At 36.2% G+C, this 25,104-nt stretch overlaps 1 protein-coding gene across 1 annotated transcript; it reads right to left on the bottom strand.

The window, feature by feature from the left end:
• Positions 1 to 1,251: 1,251 nt before the first annotated feature.
• On the bottom strand, positions 1,252 to 25,097 carry QRSL1 (glutaminyl-tRNA amidotransferase subunit QRSL1). Its single transcript, XM_090279717.1, has 11 exons — positions 24,967 to 25,097; positions 17,086 to 17,245; positions 16,671 to 16,769; positions 15,314 to 15,410; positions 12,682 to 12,858; positions 8,919 to 9,094; positions 8,717 to 8,829; positions 6,933 to 7,125; positions 6,299 to 6,416; positions 3,505 to 3,710; positions 1,252 to 1,885 (listed from the first exon to the last, which is right to left on the bottom strand). The coding sequence occupies exons 1-11, from the start codon at positions 24,988 to 24,990 to the stop codon at positions 1,665 to 1,667; spliced, it is 1,584 nt and encodes a 527-aa protein (XP_090135843.1). The 5' UTR covers positions 24,991 to 25,097; the 3' UTR covers positions 1,252 to 1,664.
• Positions 25,098 to 25,104: the final 7 nt, after the last annotated feature.

The following is a 25,104-nucleotide window of genomic DNA, read 5'->3' as shown; positions in this document are numbered from 1 at the left end:
CTAAAATCATATTTCACAACCTACCAAGTTTTAAGTCCAATATGGTCTGTTTGGTTATAACCAATGTTTCTATGATATCAATGGGCTCACCTGAGATTGGTTAATAGGAGAATGAACTCACTGTAACATGGTGTTTTTTGGTTCCTTGGCATGGGGCTCTGGAATAGCAGAATTAAAATTTTAACCTTTAGCATCAAAGTTCTCCATCAGTGCAAGTCTATTTTTGGAGAAATAAAAGAAGTGCCTGCACCTGGGACTACTCCCCCTGCAGCGCACACTCCCACTCTTGCATGACTCTGGGCCCCAGTAGTTGCACTTCCTCCCGTGATCAGAGCTCCTCTTATACCTGCTTTGTTCAGCAAAGGCAAATATTCCCATTTTATTGTTTTTGTGCAATTTGCCACATCCTCTGAGGCAGTCTCCATCACGTGTTGCCTGTCTGCCTGGCGGTCCAGATTATCTCTGGAGGTCCCAATTATTGTTTTTGTTAATGTCTGGGTTACAAAGATGTTTATGTTTTGAGACATTTATCCTTAAACTTATTTTTACTGTAAGCTGTTTTTTTTTAAAATTAAAATATAGTTAATATAAAATATTATATTAGTTTCAGGTATACAACATTGTTATTCAACAATATACCTAATGAAGCTCTGCTTTTTATTTAAATTATATTTTATTAATTACACTATTACAGTTGTCCCAATTTTTCCCCCTTTGCTCTCCTCCACTAAGCAACCCACTCCCTCAGGCAATCCCCACACCATCGTCCATGTCCATGGGTCATGCATATGTGTTCTTCGGCTATGTATTTCCTATGCTGTACTTTACATCCCATGACTATTCTGTAACTACCAATTTGTACTTTGTCATCCCCTCACCTTTTTCGCCTATCCCCCCTGACCCTCCTCCCATCTGGCAACAATCAAAACATTCTCTGTATCCATGACTGTTTTTGTTCTGCTTGTTTGTTTGTTTTTTAGATTCAATTGATATATAAGTATTTATTGCTGTTTTTAATGTTCATATTTTTCATCTTCTTCTCAAAGAAGACCTTTGAACATTTCATATAATACTGGTTTGGTGGCAAACGCCTTCAGCTTTTTCTTGTCCGGGAAGCTTTTTTATCTGTCCTTCGATTCTAAATGATAGCTTTACTGGGTAGAGTAATCTTGGCTGTAGGTCCTTGCTTTTCATCACTTAGAATATTTCTTACCAATCCCTTCTTGCCTGCAAAGTTCCTTTTGAGAAATCAGCTGACAGTCTTATGGGAGCTTTCTTGTAGGTAACTAACTACTTTTCTCTTGCTGCTTTTAAGATTCTCTCTCTGTCTTTAAACCTTTGCATTTTAATTATGATGTGTCTTTGTGTGCAGCTTTCTGGGTCCATCTTGTTTAGCTGTGTTCTTCTTAATGAACATTTTTGAAAAATGCATAGTTTTCCAGGAACATGTGCTATAGTATAAATCCTGTACTTGGCACTTAGCTGATGCTTAACAATTGCTGGCAAATTATTTATAATTAATTATATCACAAGAATTTTAAAACATGATTCCAAGGAATGATTATGTTGACAATGAACCAAGTTACAATAACTTAGCAAGATCACATGACTCTTCTAGAGTATAAAATCTTTAAGTCATTTTAATTTGCATGATATATTTATCACTACTGTTTTAGAGAAATAGAAGCTAACTTTTCATTTCCAAAGATTGATGAACAATCATCCATTATTTCTTGAAGTTGAATAACAGGAAACTGTACTTGTTTTTCAAACCATTTGGCAATTGTCAGAAGCTGCTGGTCACAAAATGCACGTCCAATAAATTGTAGTCCTATTGGCAACCCTTGGTTTGAGAGAGCCATAGGGACACTTATTGCTGGCAATCCTGAGAAAAAGAAAGAAACCTATTAGTTGATTAATTCTCCATCCTAAGAAGCAGAGACCTCTTCCACTTTCCAGTGCTAGTAAATCCATGGTAAAATAAGGTTTAAAAAATAACAAAAATTATATGTTATACATGCTTTTGTACCTTCCTTTGTTCACTTAACAATATATGTTGAAAATCACTGTTATCCGGAACATCTTTATTCCTTTTTATAGATGCACACTATTTCATGATGTGGGTTTACCATAATTTATTCAACCATTCTTCTATGGTTGAGTATTTAGATTGTTTTCAGTATATACCTCTATTTCATATGCTCTAGTGAATCACCTTGTTAAGGAAAACATCTGTAGTTACTTCCTAACCACACTTAGTTTTCACAAGTGAAACAAACTGATGTTACTGTTTCCTGATGTGAAGAATATGTAGTATTTCTGTCAAAAATGTTTAACTCAACTCAATCACAAGGAATCAATCTGACAATCCAGATTACGGGTGGAACATCCTATAAGACAAGTGAACTAAGCTCTTCAAGAAAGTCAATGTCACTGAAACAAAAAATCAAAAGCTGGGTGTTTTCTAATCAGAAACTAAGCAGGCCCGAAGAAAGTGCTAAAGAAAAGAACTGTCAAAACAGAATCCTCTATATAGTAAAAATAACCTTTAAAAATGAAAAGAAAGAAAGCAAAGATTATTAGTTGCCAGCAGACCTGCAGCAAAGGAAAGGCTAAAGGAATTCCTCTAAGTAGAAAGGTATGATTAAACAAAGAATCTTGATACATCAAGGAGAAATAAACACAGGAAGCAAAAGTAGAGATAAGTACAATAGACCTTCCATTTCCTCTTGAGTGGTTTATATTATGTTTGATGATTGTAATAAAAATTATAATACAGTTTGATGTGGTTCTAAAAAAACATAGAGAACTGGAAGGATTTAAAAAGACACCCTAAACCAAATATAAACATATATATATCAGGGGAAAAACAACTTATAAAAGACATTTTGGTACAGTTATAATTTAAATTAATTCAGAAAATGTAATTATTTTAATTTAAAACAAGGACATTTAAATATGGACTATATTTGACAAATTATTATATTTATGTTAGTTTTCTTAGGTGTGATAATGGAATTGTGGTTATATAGGGAATGTATTTATTCTTAAAAGATTCATTATAAAAGTGGTGTCATGATGTTGAAACTTTCAAATTATTCAGCTAAAAACTGTGTGTGTGTGTGTGTGTGTGTGTGTGTGTGTGTAGAGAGAGAGACAGAAAGAAAGAGAGGAAGGAAAAAGTAAATGAGGCAAAATGTTAAAAAGGATGAATCCAGTCAAAGGGCATATGGGTATTCATTATATTACTTTTCAATTTTTCTGTAGGTTTGAAAAATTTTTAAATAAAAGTTAAAAAATATGCTGCTAAGTGGAATACAAATATGTGGGTGTCTATGCACATGCATATCACACACACTAACATATACTGTACAAACTTTTCTAAGTATTCCAGAAGGACCAGCCATTGCCTTTAGGAAACAATCTAGCTAGAACCTAAGTTGAAGACCAGGGTGCCTACCTAAGAATGTAAAGAAAACTAGAACTGTCTTGAGGAATCCTCACCTGCCATATTTACAGCCTGTGTAAAAATGTCATCCTGGGCACTGCGGGTTCTGTTGTCTTCTTTGATGAACTCCACATATGGTACTGCCTCACTCAAGGTGGTGGGAGTGAGTAAGACATCCACTCCAGAGTTGAAAACATTCACAAAATCATTAGCAATGAGTCGTCTCACTTTCTGTGCTTTGACAAAATAATTCTCATAATTTCTGTGGAAAAAAAAATAGATGCTATTTTAAGGGTTTTTTGTTACCTGTTTAAACGATTCTCATATGTAAGGCTTGTTAAAGAATCACTGGGTTCTTGGCCTTTATGAGCAGGCATCACATAGATTCCCAACAACACATAACGACTTTTGTTCAATTGTAATGTTATTCAAAATTTGTAGATCTAGAATTTAATCAATCAGCTACTCGATGCAATTCTGAATGAATATATAATCACAAAATATTAACACTTCCAGTGACACCATTAAACCAGAACATTCATTTTCAGGTGAGGAATATCAAGTATAATTACTAAATGATTTTGTAAAGGTTACAGAGATTGGCAGTGGTTAGAGGAAGGACCAGAGCTGGGTCCCTGGAGGCTCATTCCAATCCTCTTTTATTATAATGTCTTATTTCATCTATACTATAATTATAATTAAATATTATAAGGATTCTGAAGTTTTGCAAAATTCTAACATGCCATCAGAATTAGGCATTAGGAAACAGGCTCTAGAAACAACAAACAACAAGGGCTGGCGAGGATGTGGAGAAAGGGGAACCCTAGTGCACTGTTGGTGGGAATACAGACTGGTGCAGCCACTATGGAGAGCAGTATGAAAATATCTCAAAAAATTAAAAATGGATCTGCCTTTTGACCTAGTGACTCCACTCTCGGGAATATATCCAAAGGAACCCAAAACCCTAATTCAAAAGAACAAAATGTTCATTGCAGTGTTATTTACAATCATCAAGCCTTGGAAGAAGCCCATGTGTCTATGAATACATGAGTAGATAAATCAACTATGGGACATTTACGCAATGGAATACTACTCAGCTATAAAAAAGAAGAAAAATTTTACCCTTTGTGACAGTATGGCTGGACCTAGAGAACATTATGCTAAGTGAAATAAGCCAGTCAGAGAAAGGCAAATACCATATGAGTTCACTCATATCTGGAATCTAAAGAACAAACTGAACCAACAAGGCAAATGGGGACAGACTCATAGATGGAGAGCAGATGACAGCTAGCTCGGGAAGGTTAGGGGGTGGAGGGTAAAAAGGAAAAAGGACTCTTGGTCATGAACTAAATGGTAATGGGAAAAAAATACAATAAAGATTAAATTAAAAAAAGAAAAGAAACTGGGGAAAAGTATGCTGTATTTGCAATTCTGCATTTTATGTATAGGCACAGCCCAAAATGGAAATGTACAATTCAAGAAAAGATGCTTACTTTACTGAAAAGATTAAGGAATTAGCCAGACATAGGTGTTACTATAAGTCAGTCATGCAAAGAAAAAAATAACACTTTTTAAGTCCTCCTAAAGCTACTAATGAAGGCTGGCAGAAGTACTATCTATTCCTACTTCAATTTCCTCACCTATAAAAATGGGTATCACAACTCCAGTTTTACTGCAGACCAAATACAATGAGGTAAAAATGTGAAATCTTTTTTAGCCTAAAAGAATGCTATAGAAAAAACAGATGTCCTTACTATCATTTGACCACAGATTCTATATATAGAGATGAATGAATGCAAAGGCATCCCCTCTAATTTACACAATAATAGCTGATAGCTTAAATAATGTATGAGCAGCATTCCCCAAACCTAAATTTTATAAAAGAACAAATACTTCTGTTTTCTATTAAATTTCTTCCTCAAAAGCAGAACTTCTGCTTCCATCACTGATGCCGTAATAGAAATGGGACATACCCTGCCATATTAAACACCTAGAAAACAAGACAGAATGAAACCACCACTTCCAGGGCCTTAGACAACAGGCATTCAAAAGAGGGAGCTCTGAGAGAAGGGAAGCAAATAAGTGAAGTCCTTTGACTGCCCCAGAATAATGCCTGGAGGAAGTTTCCAGGCCTCAGCCCAGAGAGGAAGAACCTAAACAGAGTTTCGGGGTGCAGGAGGGGCTTTTCAGTGGAAGAGAACTAGACCGGAAGTTCAGGGAGGCCCACAGCCACAATTTGTCAGAGCACAGTATTGGATAGGAGGAAGTAGCACACAGAACTCAAGGGTTCACTTTCGTGTGGTAACATTTAAGATCTACTCCCTGAGCATCTTTCAAGTATATAATACAGTATTGTTAACTATGGTAACTACGCTGTACATTAGATCCCCAGAACTTATACATCTTATCACTGGAAGTTTATACCTTTGACCAACATCTCCCCATTCCCCCAGCCCTTGGCAACCATAGCTCTTTCTTGGAGCAAACAGATATATAGAATAGAAGGGAAAACTAAGTTGATTCACCTAACTTCTCAATGTAACCTCCTACTTAAGGCTCTAACAGCAATAAGACAATGTGGCAATAATAGAGGACATTTAATGAGGCCAAAATCCTTCAGGGCTTCCTACTTAGTCTGTACTAATCATTTAACTAGAACATCAATTAGTTTTTGTTGGTTTCTGAATGACCAGGAACCAAAAATACCATAAATTCACCTTTAATCATGATTTCTAATTTGAGTCATAGGATTTTTTGCTTCTTTAGCAAATACCTCAACTTATAGGACCTGCTACTGCTTTACTGTTGAGTTTTTAAGAATGGGAAATATTCCTAAACTAATTATCTTACTCTTTTAATATGAAAAAGTTTCCTGAGAGAATTCGTCCTCTCACCACATCATTAAAGCCTTCTCGCCTGGTTGCAGCATACATGGCTTCAGTAGACACATTAATGTCACATCTGTGACCTGAAAACAAAAAAAGAGACAAACATTACTTGAAAAGGAAGTAAAGTTTTGGCTGAAAAGCAGACCTAGATTCACATTTGTGACCAATGCTAAAATTGTGGGAGACTGCCTTTAATTTTTTATTTGCCTTGTGACTGACTGACCAGTCAGGAATCAAGGAGAGAAGAAGAAAATAACCAAGAGGGAAACATCATTTGTTCATGCCCTCATTTGTGCATTCATTCATTCAAATGTTTACTGAGCATTTACTATGTGCTAAGCACTGCATTAAACAGACAGAGAATACAAAGATAAGCTACTATCCCTTCAAGGTATTCAGTCCAGAAAGGTGAACCGAACAGAGATATTAATGATGAATAATGTAAGTATAATGCTAAAATAACAAAGGATTCACTCATTTACTTCTCTAAATCATTAATATTTTCTTGGGTGATCTTTTAAAAAATTTTTTGCAACTAGTGAATCTTTCAAATGTTGAGACAACTACCTTAAATATTCAAAACACAGCCATCTTACCATATTCTAGCCCATCAAATCTTGCCATATTCGATGCAACTTCTGATGTACACAATACATGGTAGCAGACAATCGAATAACTGGTGTGGGGCAGGGACACTTCAATAACTTTGGCCCCCTCGGATTCAAAGAGTTTAGCAGCTTTGGACCAAAGAGATTGTACTTCACTCGATAATTCTGGTACAAGATATTCCTTATTGGAAAAAGTTAAAAAACAGGGAATTAGAATATTTGTATAGATAATTTATAAAAATTTGTACTCCAGGACCTTTGGCAATACATCAGGAAATCTGATTAAATTGCTAGTAGATAGTTAGAAAGACTAAACTAATTTAAGAGTGTTCATGGCATGATAAACACAGTACTAGATATGAGCTGGATGTAACAATATTAAAGACTTGGTTGGAGAAATTATATTTGTTAATGTGCATTATATATCAGGTACTCTGCTAGATGCTTTCAAAGGTTTTCTAATTTGATGTTTTTAACAATCCTATGATATAGGCATTATCTTTCATTTTATTAATGAAAAACACTGAGACTAGAGAAGTTAAGTAACTTTACTAATATTACATAGCAGGTAAGCAGAGGATCTAGGGTTCTAAACAAGGTTTATGCTCTGTTTCTACAACCTGTGCTCTCTCTAAATTTTCAAAAGAAGGTACAGCTATTACCTTAACAGAAGATTTTAAAGAAAATAGTAATATTTCTCTACAGCAATGGTCTCAACAGGGGGCAATTATGTCCCCTTCCTCTTAACCAGGGGACATTGATAGTGTCTACAGACATTTTTGGTTGTGGGGTTGTGGTGTGGTGGGGGTGCTACCTCCTGGAATAGAAGCAGTGATGCTGCTAAACATCTTTCAATGCATAGGACAGTCTTCCACAACAAAAAATTATCCAAATAATTATTGCCAAGCTTAAAATTAAAAAATAATTAAAGGTCAGTAATTTAATATATTTTCTTTCATTTATGAATTACTCAATTGCTAGTTAATAAATGTAATAGTAATATTAATCATAATAATAATATTGGTAACATTTACTGATCTTTTACTATGCAAAGTACATCTCAGGGCCATGTCTTTTACATGAGGGATTAATAAACTAAGGCCCAGCCAGCTAGTTTTGAAAATAAAGTTTTATTAGAACACAGCCACACTCCTTTGTTTACATATGGTCTATGGCTGCTTTCACACTACAGTGGCAGAGTTAAGTAGTTATGACAAAGACTGCATGACCCACAAAGCCTAAAGTATTTACTCATTGACTCTTTACAGAAAACTCTTACAGACCCTTGCTTAACATAACTGTCTAATTACTTTTATTGAATTGTAACTGACATACAACATAATGTTGTTATATTAGTTTCGGGTGTACAACATAATTCAATATTTGTTATGTATTAAGAAATGACCACAATACGTCTAGCTAACATCTGTCGCTATAGTATTTTTTTCCTTGTGATGAGAACTTCCAAGATGTACTCTCTTAACTACTTTCAAATATGTGGTGCAGTATTATTAACTATAGTCACCATGTTGTACACTACATACCCATGATGATTACCTAATTCAAACCTCAGCATTCTTTGAAATCAATACTGTTATTATCCCCATTTTACAGACTGGAAATTGAGCTTAGTGAGATTAAGCTATGTGCTCAGGTCACGTAGCTAATAAAAGTGGCAGAACAGGATTCAAACCCAACCAGTCTGCTTACCAAATCTATGCTCTGTATTTGACTTGACAGTATTTTTTGTAAAGTAATGAAAAGGAAGTTACCTTTGGGATTCCTATGCATAGTTTGCTCATATCTGTCAAGCTGGGAAGCATAAATGGTTTAACAGGATCTTGTATTGTGGTAGAATCTTTGCAGTCATGCCCAGCCAATACACCTGTAAAGAAAAATACTTGTGAGTGACGGACATACTGTTTTACAGTGAAATTATAATATTTTGAAAACTACATGGAATCATATAAATACCCAACACAACTGCTGCATCATCCACACATCTGGTTAAGATTCCGGGCACATCCATTGAATTCACCAGGGGAATGAGACCATGACGAGAAACTAAGCCGTAGGTTGGCTTTAAACCAACAACCCCACAGTGGGAAGCTGGGTTTCTGGTCGATCCTCCTGTATCTGATCCTAAAGCCCTAGAATTTAAATGGAATTTTCTTTAAAAGAATAACATAATCTCTAAGTACATTTGGAATCTATCTTTTAAAATGTATATTTTTAAACTGTATTCTCCCCTGATTATACAAAAGTAAAACATGCTCATCTCAGAGAATTCTTAAAATATAGAAAAGGGTAAGAGGTAACAAAATACTCCACTATCCTGAGGCAAACACTGTTAGTTAATATTTGGCATATTAACGTCAAGTCTCTTTAAAAATACATTTCTCTTTCACAGTTCAGGTCATTCTGTCATGCTAAGTTTCACCTTTTATTGTCATTAAAATTATTAAAAATTTAAAATATGTATAATACTCTATCAAATATTTTAAAGTACATTCTCTTATCAATATACATACAGATCTTATACCTTCCTTTAATAGCAATTTTACATTATGCTTTTACCAACTAAACACACCCTCCCCAGAAATTCAGATACAGCCCTTCTGCTATCCCATCTAGAAACATGGATAGAAATGTATTTTAATTTACTTAAACATTATGTTGTTGCCAACTAGGGTAATACTGCATAATAAATTACTTTGTAATGAACACCTTTAAACATAAATCTTTGCCCATATGTCTGATTATTTTTTAGGTTAGCTTCCAAGAAGCAGAGTTAATGGGCCAAAGAGTCTGCCTGTTATTTTAAGTTCTTTATATATACTGTCAAATTACTCGTCAGAAAGGTTATGTCAATTTATATTCCCAACTAAAGTGAATCAGATTATGTTTAATGTATCATTATGTTTACCTGAGAACTAGCAGTTCTTAAGTATGGTTACAGTGATAACTAAAAAACTTTGCTAGTGTATATTTTAAAATAATTTTCACATTTATTTGTATTTGCATTACCCACTATGAAGTCTTTTCATTGTTTTACCCAGTACCAGTTGAGTATATGCTTTTCTTTAAAATAAACCACCAAAAACTAACCTTGAGGACATGATGCTAAGTGAAATAAGTCAATCAAAAAAACTGCCTAATTTCAGTTATATGAACCACTGAGAGCAGTCACACTTAATAGAGACAGAAAGTAGAAGAGTGAGTGGTTGCCAGGAGCTTTGCGGGGGTGGGGGGGTGAGGGGTAGGAAAATGGAAAGCTGTTTAATATATATATAGTTTCAATTTTGCAAATGAAAAGTTCTGGAGATTGGCTGCACAACAATGTGAATGTATTTAATACTACTGAGTTGTATACTTAACAATGGTTAAGTTGCCCTTGACCGGTTGTAATTCGATTGGGTGTCATCCTACAAAGCAAAAGGTCACTGGTTTGAATCCTGGTCAGGGCACATGCCTGGGTTGCGGGTTTGGTCCCCCAGTCAGGGCATGTAGGAGAGGCAGCCAATCGATGGTTCTCTCCCTCTTTTTCTCCCTCCCATCCCCTCTCTCTAAAATCAATCAATAAATAAAAACCTATAAACAAAAGATATATTAATTTTTAAAAAATGGTTAAGATGGCCCTGGTTGGTGTGGCTCAGTTGGTTGGAGCATTGTCCCATACACCAAAAGGTTGCAGGTTCGATTCCTGGGTGGGGCAAAAGGGTTGCAGGTTTGATTCCTGGGTGGGGCACATGCATAGGCTGTGGGTTTGATTCCCGGTTGGAGTGTGTATGGGAGGCAACCAAATGATATTTGTTTCTCTCTCTCTCTTCCTCTCTCTCTAAAATCAATAAACATATATTTTTTAAATGGTTAAGATGGTAAATTTTGTTATGTATATTTTACAAGTAAAAATAAAACACATTTAAAAAACTGTCTTAGAAAAAAGGTTTTTCTGATTAGGAAGGTGTACATGCCTACTGCAAAAGTTAAAATATTCTATGACTGTATGATACTTATGCAGTAAAATTTCTCTTATAATTACTACCCCCATAAAAATCTAGTTATTAATTCTGATATATATTCATCCAGACCTTCCGTGCAATTAACATACAGGGTGGGACAAAAGTAGGTTTACAGTTGTTCATATGGAAAATAATACAATAATTAATAAATAATAAAACAAGAATACAGTGTGTGTTTCACATACTCACAACTGTAAACCTACCTCTTCCCCACCCTGTATATACATATATAGTTATTACTTCTAATAAAAATAAGGTCATACTATACATACTATTTTGCAACTTGTTTCCCACTTAACAGTGTACCTTGGATATCTTTCCACATCACTAGTGTTCTACCTCATTCTTTTTAGTGGTGCATAGTATTCTAAGAATCTTCCCATTTTAAAAACTATTATATAAGGAATGAATCAAAAGGTGGGAGGGGAAGAAGGCAGAATACTTGACAATTTGGGACCCATTCAATCTGGAGTTACTCTGGGTCTGTGCTTCTCTTGACTACACCCAGAGTGAAGTTCCAGGCTGAACAAGGCTCCTACCAGTCACATGGCCCTTGTGTTCTACAGAAAATGCAAATTAGATTGCCTTTCTTACCAAGTCCATTTGAGCCACAAATCAGACTACTGCTTTCACAATTTCTAAAAGGATACATTTTCTTATTAGGATTCACTGATGGCTCTGTAAAAGTAAAACTGACATTTCCATAGGAATTGTGTGTCAAAATGCCATCTTCTCAAAGCACATTCGGAAAGATGAGCGCTAAGTGGGGTGATGAGGATAGAAAAGAGCACCTAATCTGGCAGACCTGACTTATCAGAACTCTCATTAATATTAATGCAGTGCTATAAAATTTCACAGAGATGAAATGGTTTTACTTGTTAACAAGATTTCAGGGAAACAAACAAAAAAAATCTGTAGAGTCTAAATCTCCATAGCTTTAAAATATATAAATAATTTATTGCTTACAATGCCTCTGAAAGAGCTTAGTTTCAGTGGATAATTAAGGAGAGATAAATGTACTAACAGCAGTATTTATTTACTCTTCTTTAGGTGGTTAATAAATGCTTCACAAATGGGACTTAAGACATAAAGCATGATTGATGCTTTCCAAGTATGAAGTATGACAGTTACCAAATCAGCTCCCCACAAACTTGAAAAAGCTTTACTTACTGATATACATTTTTTAGTTGCTGATAAAAACACTATTTTAAATATTTTACTGATACATATTAGGAGCATTTTTTTTCATTCTTTTTTTTTGGCAAAAGTCAGAATTACTGAAGGATAAACAATAGCTAACAATTTAGCCCAGCAGCATTCAGCTAAAGCCATGGTATTGTTAGTCCCTAAATATTTGTACAATCAGTAAGCAGACACCCAAATAAATTATTTAAAAAATGAAATTCAATGAAGTCCACTTATGCTAACTGGTTTATTCTTCAGATCCATAAAATCTTGTTTTTAAGAGAACCAGATATACACAGGAAGACTTTAAATGTTATCTTAAGGTTGAATGTATAAAATACACATAAGTGTAAAGTACAGTTAAGTGTATTTATAAGATATAATTTTGATATACCATTTAACACAAATACCTCATTAAAAAGAAATAAAAATACCAAGGTATGAACTTCTCTATTGTTGGATTTTGCCTATGGTTTATGACTATTTGTATTACGTTGGGTTTTAAAGTAGAGATGGATAAAATATCTTACACAAAGCATGTGAACGCCGATACAGCTGCTGCACTCCCTCCTGAGCTTCCTCCTGTTATAAGCCAATTTGCATCCTCATTCTCACTGTGGGGCTTCTTCTTTCTCTTTTCTCTGTACTGTTTTGAATAACTCCAGGGGTTTTTAACCGGTCCGAATATACCATCTGTGCTCCCAGATCTGAGATGAAGAAGTGAAGCAATATAGTTAATAAAACTTTCATTTTATGTGAAAATTTCATCTCCTGATTATTTGCTTCCAACATTGTATAATCCACTGTAAACAGTATTAGAAAAAGTAGGAAGCCTGCTTAGATGTAGCTTTCTTTAATTAGATGGTTCAGGAGGTGGAGGATGGAAAGTAAGAGCATTTGTGATAGAAAGTAGAGAAAACTTCTCTGCTAAGAAATGCAGATTTTTATCCCATTTGATCATCTAATTCAGTTTAAAATGATTTTCTTTGTAAATTAAGGCCTTCCAGTTGAAGAGTGTCACAGATATTCAGTAGTAAAAAGTCTTTGAAGGAATCCCTCTTTTACTTGGAAGTTTTAAGAAAAGCATTATAAGTAAAATGCTAATAACTTGTTTTTCAAATTTTGAAATGATTTCGATCTTACAGAAAAATTACAGAAATAAAAATACTATAGAAAGCACTTTACGCCCTTTACCCAGATTAGCCTATTGTTGACATCTTACCTCATTTGTTTTATCATTTGTGTGCTCACACACTTTTTTTTTCCTGAACCAGTAAAGAGTAGTTATCAATTTCAGTGAATTTAACATAACTTTTATCTAATTTAATGCACGTAATCCAACTTTGTCAGCTGATCCAATAATGTCCTTTATAGCATCTTTCGCCTTCTCAATACAGGATTAGGTCTAGAGTCAGGTACTGCATTTAGTTATCATTGTGTCTTAAGCCACTTTTTAAAAAAATTTTTTATTTTTATACTTTTTAAGTGATTCACCAGCCAATGAACATTGAGTTATTTCCTGTTTTTAGCAATTTGAATAAAACCAAAATAAATATTGTACTGAAGGCCCTAGCCAGTACTTTTGTGTAAATGTAAGTTTTCATCTTTTGGGTGAATACTTGGGGCTGAGATTGTTGTGTCATACATATGGTAAGTGTATCTTTAACTTTATAAGACACTGCCAAACTATTTTCCAGAATGGCTATACCATTTTGTAGTTCCTGCCAGCATTGTGTAAGAAATCCAGTTGCTCTGCAATCTTGTCAGCACTTGATATTGTCATCTTTTAAGCCACCCCAATAGGTGTATCTCATTGTTTTTAATTTGCATTTCCCTAATGATTAATGTGAACCATTTTTTAGGTGTTTATTTGCCAACTGTATATCTTCTTTAGTGAAATGTCTGCTTACATCTTTTACACATTAAAAAAAGAAAAAATGAATTGCTTCCTGGCCAGTGGCTCAGTTTATTGGAGTGTTGCCCCGTGCACCAAAGGGTTGTGGGTTCGATCCCCGGTTGGGGCGCATACTGCTTCTCTCTCACATTGTTCTCACTCTCTCTCCCTTTCTCTCTCCTCTCATCCCTCTCTAAAATCAATAAATATATCCTTGGGTGAGGATAAAAAAAAAATTGAGTTGTTTTCTTATTACTGAGGTGGGAAAGGTTCTATATATACTGGATACCAGTTCTTTCTCAGATATATGTGTTGCAAATATTTCTCTCAGTCTGTAGCTTGTTGTTGTTGTTTTCATTTTTAACAGTGTATTTCAAAGTACAGAAGTTACTAATTTTAACGAAGTACAGTCTACCAATTTTCCATTTTACAAACTGTGCTTTATGTGTCTTAAGAAATCTACCTAACTCAAGGTCACAAAGATTTTCGCCTATGTTTTCTTCTGTAAATTTTAGGTTTTACATTCTTTAGCCTCTTTTAATCTGGAACACTTTCCACAGCCTTTTACTTCTTGATATTGACATTTAATAGAATGTTTCTTATTTCAGCTTTGTCTTTTCTCATTTCAGATTTATCTTTTGTTTCCTTGTTATTACATTAGGTTATATAATACATTCTCAATTGGAAAAGTACACAGATAATGGTGTATTCCTCTCAGGGAATCACATCTGGAGGTGCACGATGCTCACTTCACCCTCACTGATGATATTCATTTTGATCAGCTGTTCAAGGTGCTGTCCTAATTACTGACTTTGAGTTTACCCCCATGGATTAATCCACTCAACTTGTATTTACTAAGTACCACGACAATGAAAACACAAGCCAGAGATCTGGAGAAAATATTTGCAAATCACCTGTATGATAATGACTTGAATCCAGAATATATAAAAGAACTCTTACAACTCAATAAAACAAACAACCCAAATTTAAAAAAGGGTGTCGGGCAAAAGATTTGAATAGGTTCTTCAGATATACAGGTGGCAAAACACATGACGTTTAACATGATTAGTTATCAGGGAAATGCAATCTAAAACCAAAATGAGATATTACCATATACTTACGAGACAGCAGAACATAATCTCACAGAAGGACTGAGAAACTGGCATTGGAGTCCTCAAAAAATCAACTCACTACTTTTAGGAAACTACATAATGAAATTAAAGACACAGATGAGAGATACAAGAGAAGAGAATTTCAATTTTACTTACCCCATAGCAAACTCATCTAAGTTTGTTTTTCCCATTAGTAGAGCTCCCTGATCTAACAACTTCTGAACTACTGTGGCATTATAAGGTGGTACATAACCTAGAAAATATTGAGTTATTTTTATTATAGGAAAGAAAACAGTGAACATGTAAATCATATTAAAGAAACAAGATTTTAATCTTCAATTAAGCAATCTGTATTGACATGTGCTAATTATTCCTAATTTGACTGGTAGGTTGTACTTTCTTGCAAATGTTAATTTTTTCTACTGCTAACTGCTATGTTTTCCAAAGGCAGACTATATATTTACTATGTTTATACCCTAAAAATATTGACTTTAACAGTACCTCTGTATTGCAAAATATTGAATTAGTCAGAAAGGTACCCAATTCATTTGAAACTAATCACAAATCATATATTTGTTCATTGTACTTGGCTCTTTCCTCTCAGATGATGCTATACCACAGTAATTTCTATGTATTTCCAGTCAGAACATTTTTTTAAAGATTTACTTATTTTTAGAGAGAGGGGGAGGGAGGGAGAAAGAGAGAGAGAGAGAAACATCAATGTGTGGTTGCCTCTTGTGTGCCCCTGACTGGGGACCTGGCCTGCAACCCAGGCGTGAGCCCTGACTGGGAATCAAACCAGTGACACTTTGGTTCACAGGCTAGCACTCAATCCACTCAGCCATACCAGCCAGGGCCAGAGATACATTTTTATTGAATTATATTTAATAATAAATTTTTTCTATCTAGTGTATATTCCAGAAGAACTAACAACAGTCTACCTATCTGAGAAACCTGAGGCACATACCTTAGAATATTACTTTTAGTATATAGAATTCTGAATAACCTTTTCCATCTCATTTTCTTCTTAGGATCCAAATATTTTGATAAACATGATTGCTTTTTGACTTACTAACCTATAAAGAATAACACTAAGCAACACCATACTCAGGTAAGTATAGTGACATAAGAGGTAGAGGAGTCAGAAAGTACAAACCAGGACAGTAGATGCTAATGAATCCTCACGCCATCCTCGAGAGAGGGGTAACGACAGTCACCACCTACTTATTCCCATGTTATCAATAAGTGGGAGTCAGAGGTCACTTAGTGTGTTTGTGGTACTAATCTGTTATTGAGTCTAAAACTTCCTAAGTAAGATTCACCCCTAAACTGGCTCACCTCTAAAGGATAATTTTGCATTTTGAAAGAGCAATAATGTTCCATTCTAAGTATCTCCTTTGCAGATAAAATTAGTCTGAGAATATCTTGGTGCTTTAGAAGCTTATCTTTAATTTAAACTGAAAAAATTCTTATTTTTATACAACTCTCAATGCTGTGATCAGTTAAACTTTACCTTTCAGCATGTTTGATGCACATGTTGTCTCAATGCCAGATGTGCTGAAGTTGTCTTTTACTGCGAAAGGAATCCCATCTAACTCCCCCAGCAAGTGACCTGTGTTAAAAAGTCAAAGAACAGAAGATGTATTTAGTTCAAGATATAATAAGACATTAATACTAGTTCTTAGAGTAACTATTAGTTCTTGGTAGATGTTTCTTTAGAAATAAAATTAATGTTAGAAATTATTGCAGTTGGACACTATAAAGCATCACATATCAAACTGCCTCATTTTTATTATACCTCAATGGAAGTTCCTGAAATAATGGAATGTTTTATATTAAAAGCTTCACTTGCCAAATGGAGACTACTACATCCTATTAACCTCTTTCTCTAAGGATATAACAATTAAGTATAATCCAAAGTAACTTACCTTTCTTATATCTTTTCTCTGATTCTTCAGCTTGCTTTAAGGCCACCTCTTCTGATACAGTAATGTAAGCATTTAGATACTTGGTCTTCTTGATAAGGGAGAGACATTTTTGACAGAGCTCGGTTGGAGTAATTTGGCCTTGTTTCAGTGCCGCAGAAACCTATAATATATACAATTCAAAAACCCTTTGCTGAATCTGCAGAAGTTTCAAATATTACACTGAGGTAGACAGACAGAGTGGTTAAGTATAAAATTTTGAAGGCTTGGATTCAAAACCGAGATAATCTATCTATTCTACATTTGGTGCAGTGAATCAGGGTAACAACTTCATCAGCTTGAAGATGGGCTGGAGGATACCACAGTCATAGGCCTAGCTCAGTAACTGCTTCTAAGCCAGGCTTGAACAAACAAGAGCCATGGTTTAGGTAAACCATCCTGTCCAGGAGGTGGAGGCCCAGCATGGGTGAAGGCAGACTGCAGAGTGGCTTACCTGCAACACAGGTAGTCCATAGAGTAAAAAGGAGAAATGAACTAGACAAGGCAAAACAGGACTTTATGGCTCTAAATAAATGATATTTATTAAATAGATCTTTATATCTATTGTAGAATTCAAGCAAAAGCCATTACATATAAAGAGAAATACTTAGAAAATGTGGATTCAAAAGCAAACGAACTTTTCTGAAACCCTGTGTTTGCTGTATTAGGAAGACAGGTAAAGAAAGTATTAAAATAAACTGTACTCAAGTGATCAAACCTGTATACTGATAGTAAGTGAAGCCCGAGGTGAAGTGGTAATTATTTAATACTTCCTATAGTAGTAATAACTATACATACTTATCAGGCAAGTACAGGAATAATAAGGAGTCAGAGATAATACTAAATCTCTGAGGATACTATGAAAAAAAAGAGTTGGGTAAGATGGGAGCTCAGCCCTGGCTGGTGTGGCTTAGTGGATTGAGTGCCAGCCTGCAAACCAAATGGTCACCGGTTTGATTCCCAGTCAGGGCACAAGCCTGGGCTGTGGGTCAGGTCCCCAGTTGGGGGCACGCAGAAGGCAACCACACATTGATGTTTCTCACCCTCTCTTTCTCATTCCCTTACCCTCTCTCTAAAAATAAATAAATAAATAATTAAAAAAAATAACCTGCTTTACTCAGGAGGAATAACAAAGAATCTTTTTTTAAAAAAGGGAGCTCAGAGATCAAGGGGATGGAAAAGAATATTTACTGAGTATTTACCAAGAGCCAGGCACTGTTGTTGGCTTTACATGCATTATTACTTCATTTAATCCTGAAAACACCATAAAAGTTAAGTATTATTAACTTCATTTTAGAGATAAAGAAACAAACTCAGAGAGGTTAAGTGATTTGTCCAAAGTCACATAAAGAGTACAAGGCAGAGGCAATTTTTTAACATATGCTTCTTCACCATTTCTCTCTGCACTAGTGGAAGCTTAATTTGTCCTCTAATTTGACTGTATTTTCATGTTCTAAATACAGCAAGCGACAGGAGTTTGTATTTGGAGGAAAATCTGCAAATGATCTGCTCTCAGCTGCTGAATAAATCATCAAAGCAGTAGTATACTTAGGGCTGAGGGTTTGAAATGAGAGAAGCTGTGGGAACAGGCCATGGGGAGGCCCTACTGCTGATGGACAAGAGGAGGAGAGTAGGCCATGGGGAGGCTGGGGGCTGACTCCGGGATGGAAAGAGGCAGCAGGGATTGGCTTAGAGGTAACCTGGTAACATGAAGAGGTATTTCTGTTCAGTGGTTTGTATGAAATGTGAATTCTTTACAAGAAAAGAGCTGGAGAAAAATAAAAAGTTAGCAGTGTATTCTAATACTGTAAATATGGAGTGAGAAGAAAAGAGAAAGTAGTAGGCTGGGCACAAGAGAGTCAGAACTAGCAAACACAGCTAGAGAGACAGAGGGCTATACAGGCAGGCCTATCCCATAGCAAAGTTGTGAAAATTAGAAAAACTATGTCTACCACTTTCTCTCCTTCTTTGCCCAGCTCTCCTGATGCCCACTTCCCTCAAGCTGTTTTCGGAGTAGTCAACTAATATGAGAATGAAAGGCAAGGAATGAGCTCAAAGACCTGAGGTTGCCTAGAAGCACTCATTTTAAATGGTGCTCATCTTCATTAGGACCATTTTTTGGAAATCCAGATTTGAGAAAATCAGTGAGGGAACTGAAGAAGAGAAATGAAAACGAAGATGTTAATAAATTAGAATGAACTGAGCATAAGGAATATGAGATATAAATAGTACAGCTCTCCTGGGACAAAACTAAAGGTGTCATATCTGAATACAGGATGAAATCAAATACTGGGTTGGCCAAAAAGACTGTTACATTTTTTTTCTGTAAAAAAAAAAAAAAGACAAATTTTTTATTTTCACCAATAACTTTATTAATCTGGATATTTTGAGTATGTCAGCTATCTTCTGCTATTGGCTTCTAGTGGGTAGAGGTGATGCTAAACATCTTCCAATGCATAAGACAACCCCAGAGCGAAGAATTACTTGGCCAAAATGTCAATAGTACCAAGAAACTTTGCTAACCACTTTTGACACGTTCAGTCAGTCACAGTACCTTCTCCACATTTTTTTGCATTTCAGTTGCGTTTTTACCTTTCTTGAAATATAAAGCATAATAAGCCAAAAATGTTGCATATCTTCTTCTGCCTTCAACATTATAATAGCTGCACAAAAATTTACCAATTTTGATAAGTTTTTAAAAATGCACACTGATATGACAGCCATCACAATACAGTCTGACAACAAAATTGTTTTGGAATGAAGTTAAAGACAACTAGGCACCACTAGAGCCATTGTATGGAAAAAAATGTAATGGACTTCTTGGCCAACCCAATATAAAACTTTTTGTTAAAAAACAAATTCTCCGGGGCACTTCTTTTCTCTAAAAGAAACTAGGCTTTTCCTTGAGGTCATTGCTTCTCCTGCAGCTTTCTCACTGTATGGCTATTTCAGCTTCTTCCTACCATGTACCAGAGTCCAGGGGAGAAGAGGAGAATGTGCTGGCAAGCATTCTCCTACGTCCTAATGCTTTTCTCTTCCCTCTTCTTTCAAAACCCCAGCTCACCTGAAATACAGGCCTTGGAGGTGATTATATCACCCTCATTGGTGTAGTACAGTCCTGCACCAAGTCTCCCTACTACTCCTTTTCATTCATTGAAGGTTTTAGCAGCTAGCTCACTATAATCTTTACTAGGGCTTTTGTTGCTATTTTTGACAAATTTAAACTTCAAGTCATGTACAGTGACAACTGGCCTTTCAGTTTTTGACCCCACCCCAGTGACCAACTCATATGGTCACAGTCCGGACTACATCACTACTGATATCTGTATAAACTCCCAGACCTCAGTTCTGGTTATCTCACATCTCCCGTCCCTGAAGCTCATTTACTCTACTGCCCCCATAGTTAGCAAGAAAATGGGAATCTTAGTTCTAAAACTGCAAGGAAACAGATTCTGCCAACAAGCAGTGAGGACCCTGAGACTTAAGATGAAACCACAGCCCTGGCTGACACTTGGATTTCAGCCTTGTGAGACTCTAAACAGAGTCCCCAGCTACTCCCTTCTTGGACTCCTGACCTACAAAACTGAGATGCTAAGAGAGAGAGAGAGAGAGAGAGAGAGAGAGAGAGAGAGAGTGTGTGTGTGTGTGTGTGTGTAAGATTGTGTTAATCTAAAATGAAAAGTTTATACTAATTATGCAGCAATAAAAAAGTAGTAACATAGCTTCTTGGAAAAAACAAAAAATCTTCCTCAGGAAACCATTCTTCTTAGAAACCAAGGGAAGAGAAAATTATAAATACATATAATCTAGTAATTTTGTCCCCGTAACAAACTTAGTGTTAATAATAGCACTTAGTAACCAAATTAGTATTAATAATAGCACTTAGTACTAGGCATTACCCTACATGCTTTATGTTTCATTTAACCTTTACATCCACACTAAGGGGCTGATATTATTATTTCTATTTTACAGATAAATTAATAAAGTTCCAGCTTAAAATCACATAGCTAGAAAATAGAGCTCGGATTCAACCAAAGCTTGATCTTGTTTCCAAAGCCCATGCTTTGGACCACTATACTTTACAATTCTCTATGCAAGGGGTAACAGCATTTATTCCTCTGTAACAAAGTAGAGAACATTTTATTAACTTTACAAGGAGCACTTTGGAAAAGAACTGTCTTCAAAAAATGTTTTGTCCTGACCAGCGTGGCTCAGTTGGTTGGGCATCATCCAACAAAACGAAAGGTCGCCAGTTCGATCCCCGGTCAGCCTACATGCCTCAGTTGTGGGTTCAGTCTGGTCAGGCATGTAAGAAAGGCAACTGATCAATTTTTCTCTCTCATACCAATGTTCCTTTCCCTCTCCCTTCCCTTCTCTCTAAAAATAAATAATAAAATCTTAAAAAAAAATATCTTGATACATGCTTAAAGTATAGAAGAGTCCTTGAAAGTGAGTTTCTAGTTGATTTGTACTGTCTTTAACACACTCATTTAACATTCATGCTTCTGTCTCTACTGTTCCAAAAAACAGCATGTCACAGTCACCAGCAACCTCCACATTCCTAAATCCAGTAGTCACTGCTCAGTATTCAACATAGGAGATTACTCTCTCCTTGAAGCACTTCTTCACTTGTATTTCAGGACACCTAGCCCGCCTGGTTTTCCTCTTGCCTTACTGAACATTCCAATTTCAAGTGTTTTTTGCTGGTTCTGCTGCCTGTTGCTGACCTTTATAAGTTGGAAAGTTTTAGGCCTTCTTCTATACTCAACTTCCCAGGTGACCTCATCTAGTCATCTATCCTTAAGTATCTTCTATACACTTGCCAATTTATAGCCTCATACACAGTCTCTTTCCTGATTTCCATACTCCTACATCACCTGTTTAACTGACATCTTCACTTGGATTATCTAGAAAGCATCTCAAAATTATCATGTCCAGAAGAAATTTTGATAACTTCTAATCTCAAACATACTCTTTTTAAAGGCTTTCAAATCTTGATAAATGTTACCATTTTCCCAACTGCCCAGGCCCAAAACTTAAGCATCCTCCTTAATTCTTCTCCTTCCCTTAAACTCCATATCCCAATCCACTGATAAGCCCCAACTTAAAAAGTACTACCCACTTCACATTACTTCCACTCCCACCACCGCATCCATGCTGCACTCATCTCCTGTCAATGCAAGAGCCTTCTAATTGGTCTTTATTCTTCCTCACTAGCTTTCCTATTGACCATAATCCTTAACAGCAGCCTGAGTAGCTTTTTACAGTTTAAACCAGATAATGTCCACAAACTGATAACTGTTCAGAATAAAACCCACACTTCTTACTCTGGCCTAGGAGGTTCTCCATGATCTGGCTCCTGCTAATCTCTCTAACCTCATTTCCCACCCCTCTCCTCATTCACTTCTTTCTGGGTATGTTGGATTTCTTGCTGTTCCTTGAACACGTCAATCCTACTCTTGCGTCACCATCTTTGCACTTATTGTTTTCTCTGCCTGAAACACTATTCTCCCAGATCTTCCCAGGCCTCATGCTTCATATCTTTCAGGTCTCTATTAAATATCAGCCACTCAGTCAGAGAAACATTCCATGACCACTTCCCCAACTCCTAGCTAAAACATCCAGCTCCCTCAAGCAGTTCTCACACGATAGCCTGCTTAATCTCTCTTCATAGCACTTACTACTACATGAAACTGTATTATTTACTTAAAAAAATTCATGTAATGCCTGATTTACCACAATAATGTAGGTATTACGAAGGCAGGAGCTTCTGTCTTCCATGATAATTCTCAGTGTCTGGAACACAGAGGTGCTCAATAAATATTAGTTGAATGAATGAATAACTGAGTTATTTAAAATCTGAAATCAATTTTCCAACAGAACAATAATTAAATATTAGGCTAGACTCTCCCCCCACTGGATTAATATTAGCCTGGTGTCTGGTTCTTAGGAAACAGTGGGATCATGTCACAAAAAAAATGAAGACAAAAGTAAGACTCCTCCTCTTCCTGAATGTATCTGGGTAAAAATCACAAATAGAAGCTTCACCTCCTATTTGGCACTTTAGTTCCTCTTCTGTTGCTCACGTCTCCACTTAGGTTTCCCAAATTGCCTCAAAAATTCAATTTCTAGCCCTTTCCCTAATTTCTTCTCCAGCAAATTTTCCCTTTCTTCAATTGATTATCTCAACTAGGGTGTGATGAAAGAGAGAAATTTGATTGAATTATTATAATTTACAACAATGGATGAATAAATAATTCAGCCTTCCAGGCATCTTTACATATTTAAAATGAAATGTGTACTAAATTAAGCTTTAATTGGTAGTATTGGGTCAATTATACAATGTGGAGAAAATACAGTGTGGACAAAAGATATATTTTAGGTTGGGAAACTAACCACCAAATAATGTTTTGCACAAATCAACAAATAAATAATTGTTAAAGGAGTGATTAAGTGAGAGCAATTATGTCAAGGCAACCTCCTGACTACCTGTGGGTCAGTTCCCCTAAAAGTTGTTTCTAATGATGGCTCACTCAACATAAGGGGTGGCGCAAAAAAGGTGGTGCTGAAGGGAAAAAGAACAGAAAATGAAAATACCATGTTTTTTTCCGTTGTATTTCATTTAAAAACAAGTTTTCGCTTTGTTTCCTTTTTTTTAAAGAACAAATAGGATTCCTCATTACAGGAAAGGCCAGATGCAATTAAGATGGTAAACAATAATTATTTGGGGAAAGAATTATTTATTATTTAGAGCTTGTGGACTTAGGAAGTTCTCATAATTTACAGCTTTCTAAAAGGCTTACAGGTGGAAAGAAAAGAATCTCCAGGTGAAGACAGAAGCAGAGTAGGTCCTCAACCCTTACTTAACAGAAGAATCACCTGGAGCCTTGGTTAAACCATATACTTTGCGCCTTCCCACATATATCTGCCTCAGTAGGACACAGCTTAGTTTTAACAAGGGCTGGAGGTGAGTGATTCTGATAGCAGTGGGCCTGCAGACAGTTATAAAGGTTGAGAGATCTAGGCCAGGAAGCACAGAGACCTGAGTTAAAATCCTAACAGCAGGGATATAAAGCAGGAGAACAGATTCCAGACAGAATTCACATGGGTTAGTGAATTAGTGGATATTATAGATGAAGAATAATCCAACTAAAATAACGGTTGTCCCGTTAATAAGAGAGTATTAAGGATTCAGAAATCAGGTTTTGGGTTTGTTTTTTTAAATGATGGTTGAGAGGTGAGAGGTGGTCCTGTTACAGTGATGAAGTCAACTTTGGTTAAATTGAGTTTGAGGTGCTTATAGGGCATTTGGAAAAGATGTCCATAAGACATTCACAAATATAGCCTAGAGTTATAAAATGATGTCAAGGAAACGGAGGCAAGGGTTAAGGAATCACTGATATCTTGGTGGTAGTTCAAGTCTACAGAATGGATATTTCAAGGGGGAGGGGCAGAGCCAAAAATCATTAGTTTGGCTTTTGCAAGGGACAGAGTTGCTGGGGTCCTTAGAACTGCATCAAATGAGTGTCGAGGACAGAGAGAAAATGAAGCGGACCAGCAAAATTCCTCTTATCTAGCAGAGTCCCTCTAAGAGCATCGGGGCCTGAACCAGCGTTAAGCAAACGTCTAATTGAGAAACCGGTGTACCATTCCACCCCACAGCTCCGCGGTACAGAAGTCTACACTGCTGAGGTCCTAATTCCAGAACCGGTATGGACAATATAGCCTAAGGACCCACAGTTCCAAGGAAGGAGGAGACGAGGCTGACCGAGATGCATGGTCAGGCCCAGGGACGCCGCGAATCTTTCCGACCTCCCTGGGCCCTGAGCAGCCAATTCCACTCACTTCTCGGAGGGTCCGGCCCAGCATGGTTCTCGTGCCCAGCGTGCCAGTACAGGGGCCAGATGACAATAAGGAAAAAGAAAGGTCAACAGCCGCTACTGGTATTACATGGGCGCAGCCATCTTTGCTCGTCACTGAACC

The sequence above is a fragment of the Furipterus horrens genome, unplaced genomic scaffold (genome assembly GCF_987537825.1).
Source record: "Furipterus horrens unplaced genomic scaffold, mFurHor1.1.pri manual_scaffold_6, whole genome shotgun sequence".
In the NCBI taxonomy this organism is placed as follows: Eukaryota; Metazoa; Chordata; class Mammalia; order Chiroptera; family Furipteridae; genus Furipterus; species Furipterus horrens.
This window is presented reverse-complemented; position numbering and strand designations above follow the sequence as displayed.

Coding starts and splice junctions, on each gene's coding strand:
- QRSL1 (XM_090279717.1), bottom strand. CDS start 24,990: ATGCTGGGCCGGACCCTCCGAGAA. Junction 12,859..15,313: donor TTAGATGAGTTTGCTATGGG/GTAAGTAAAATT, acceptor TCTTCATCTCAG/ATCTGGGAGCACAGATGGTA. Junction 6,417..6,932: donor ATTTGATGGGCTAGAATATG/GTAAGATGGCTG, acceptor TTTTGTTTTCAG/GTCACAGATGTGACATTAAT.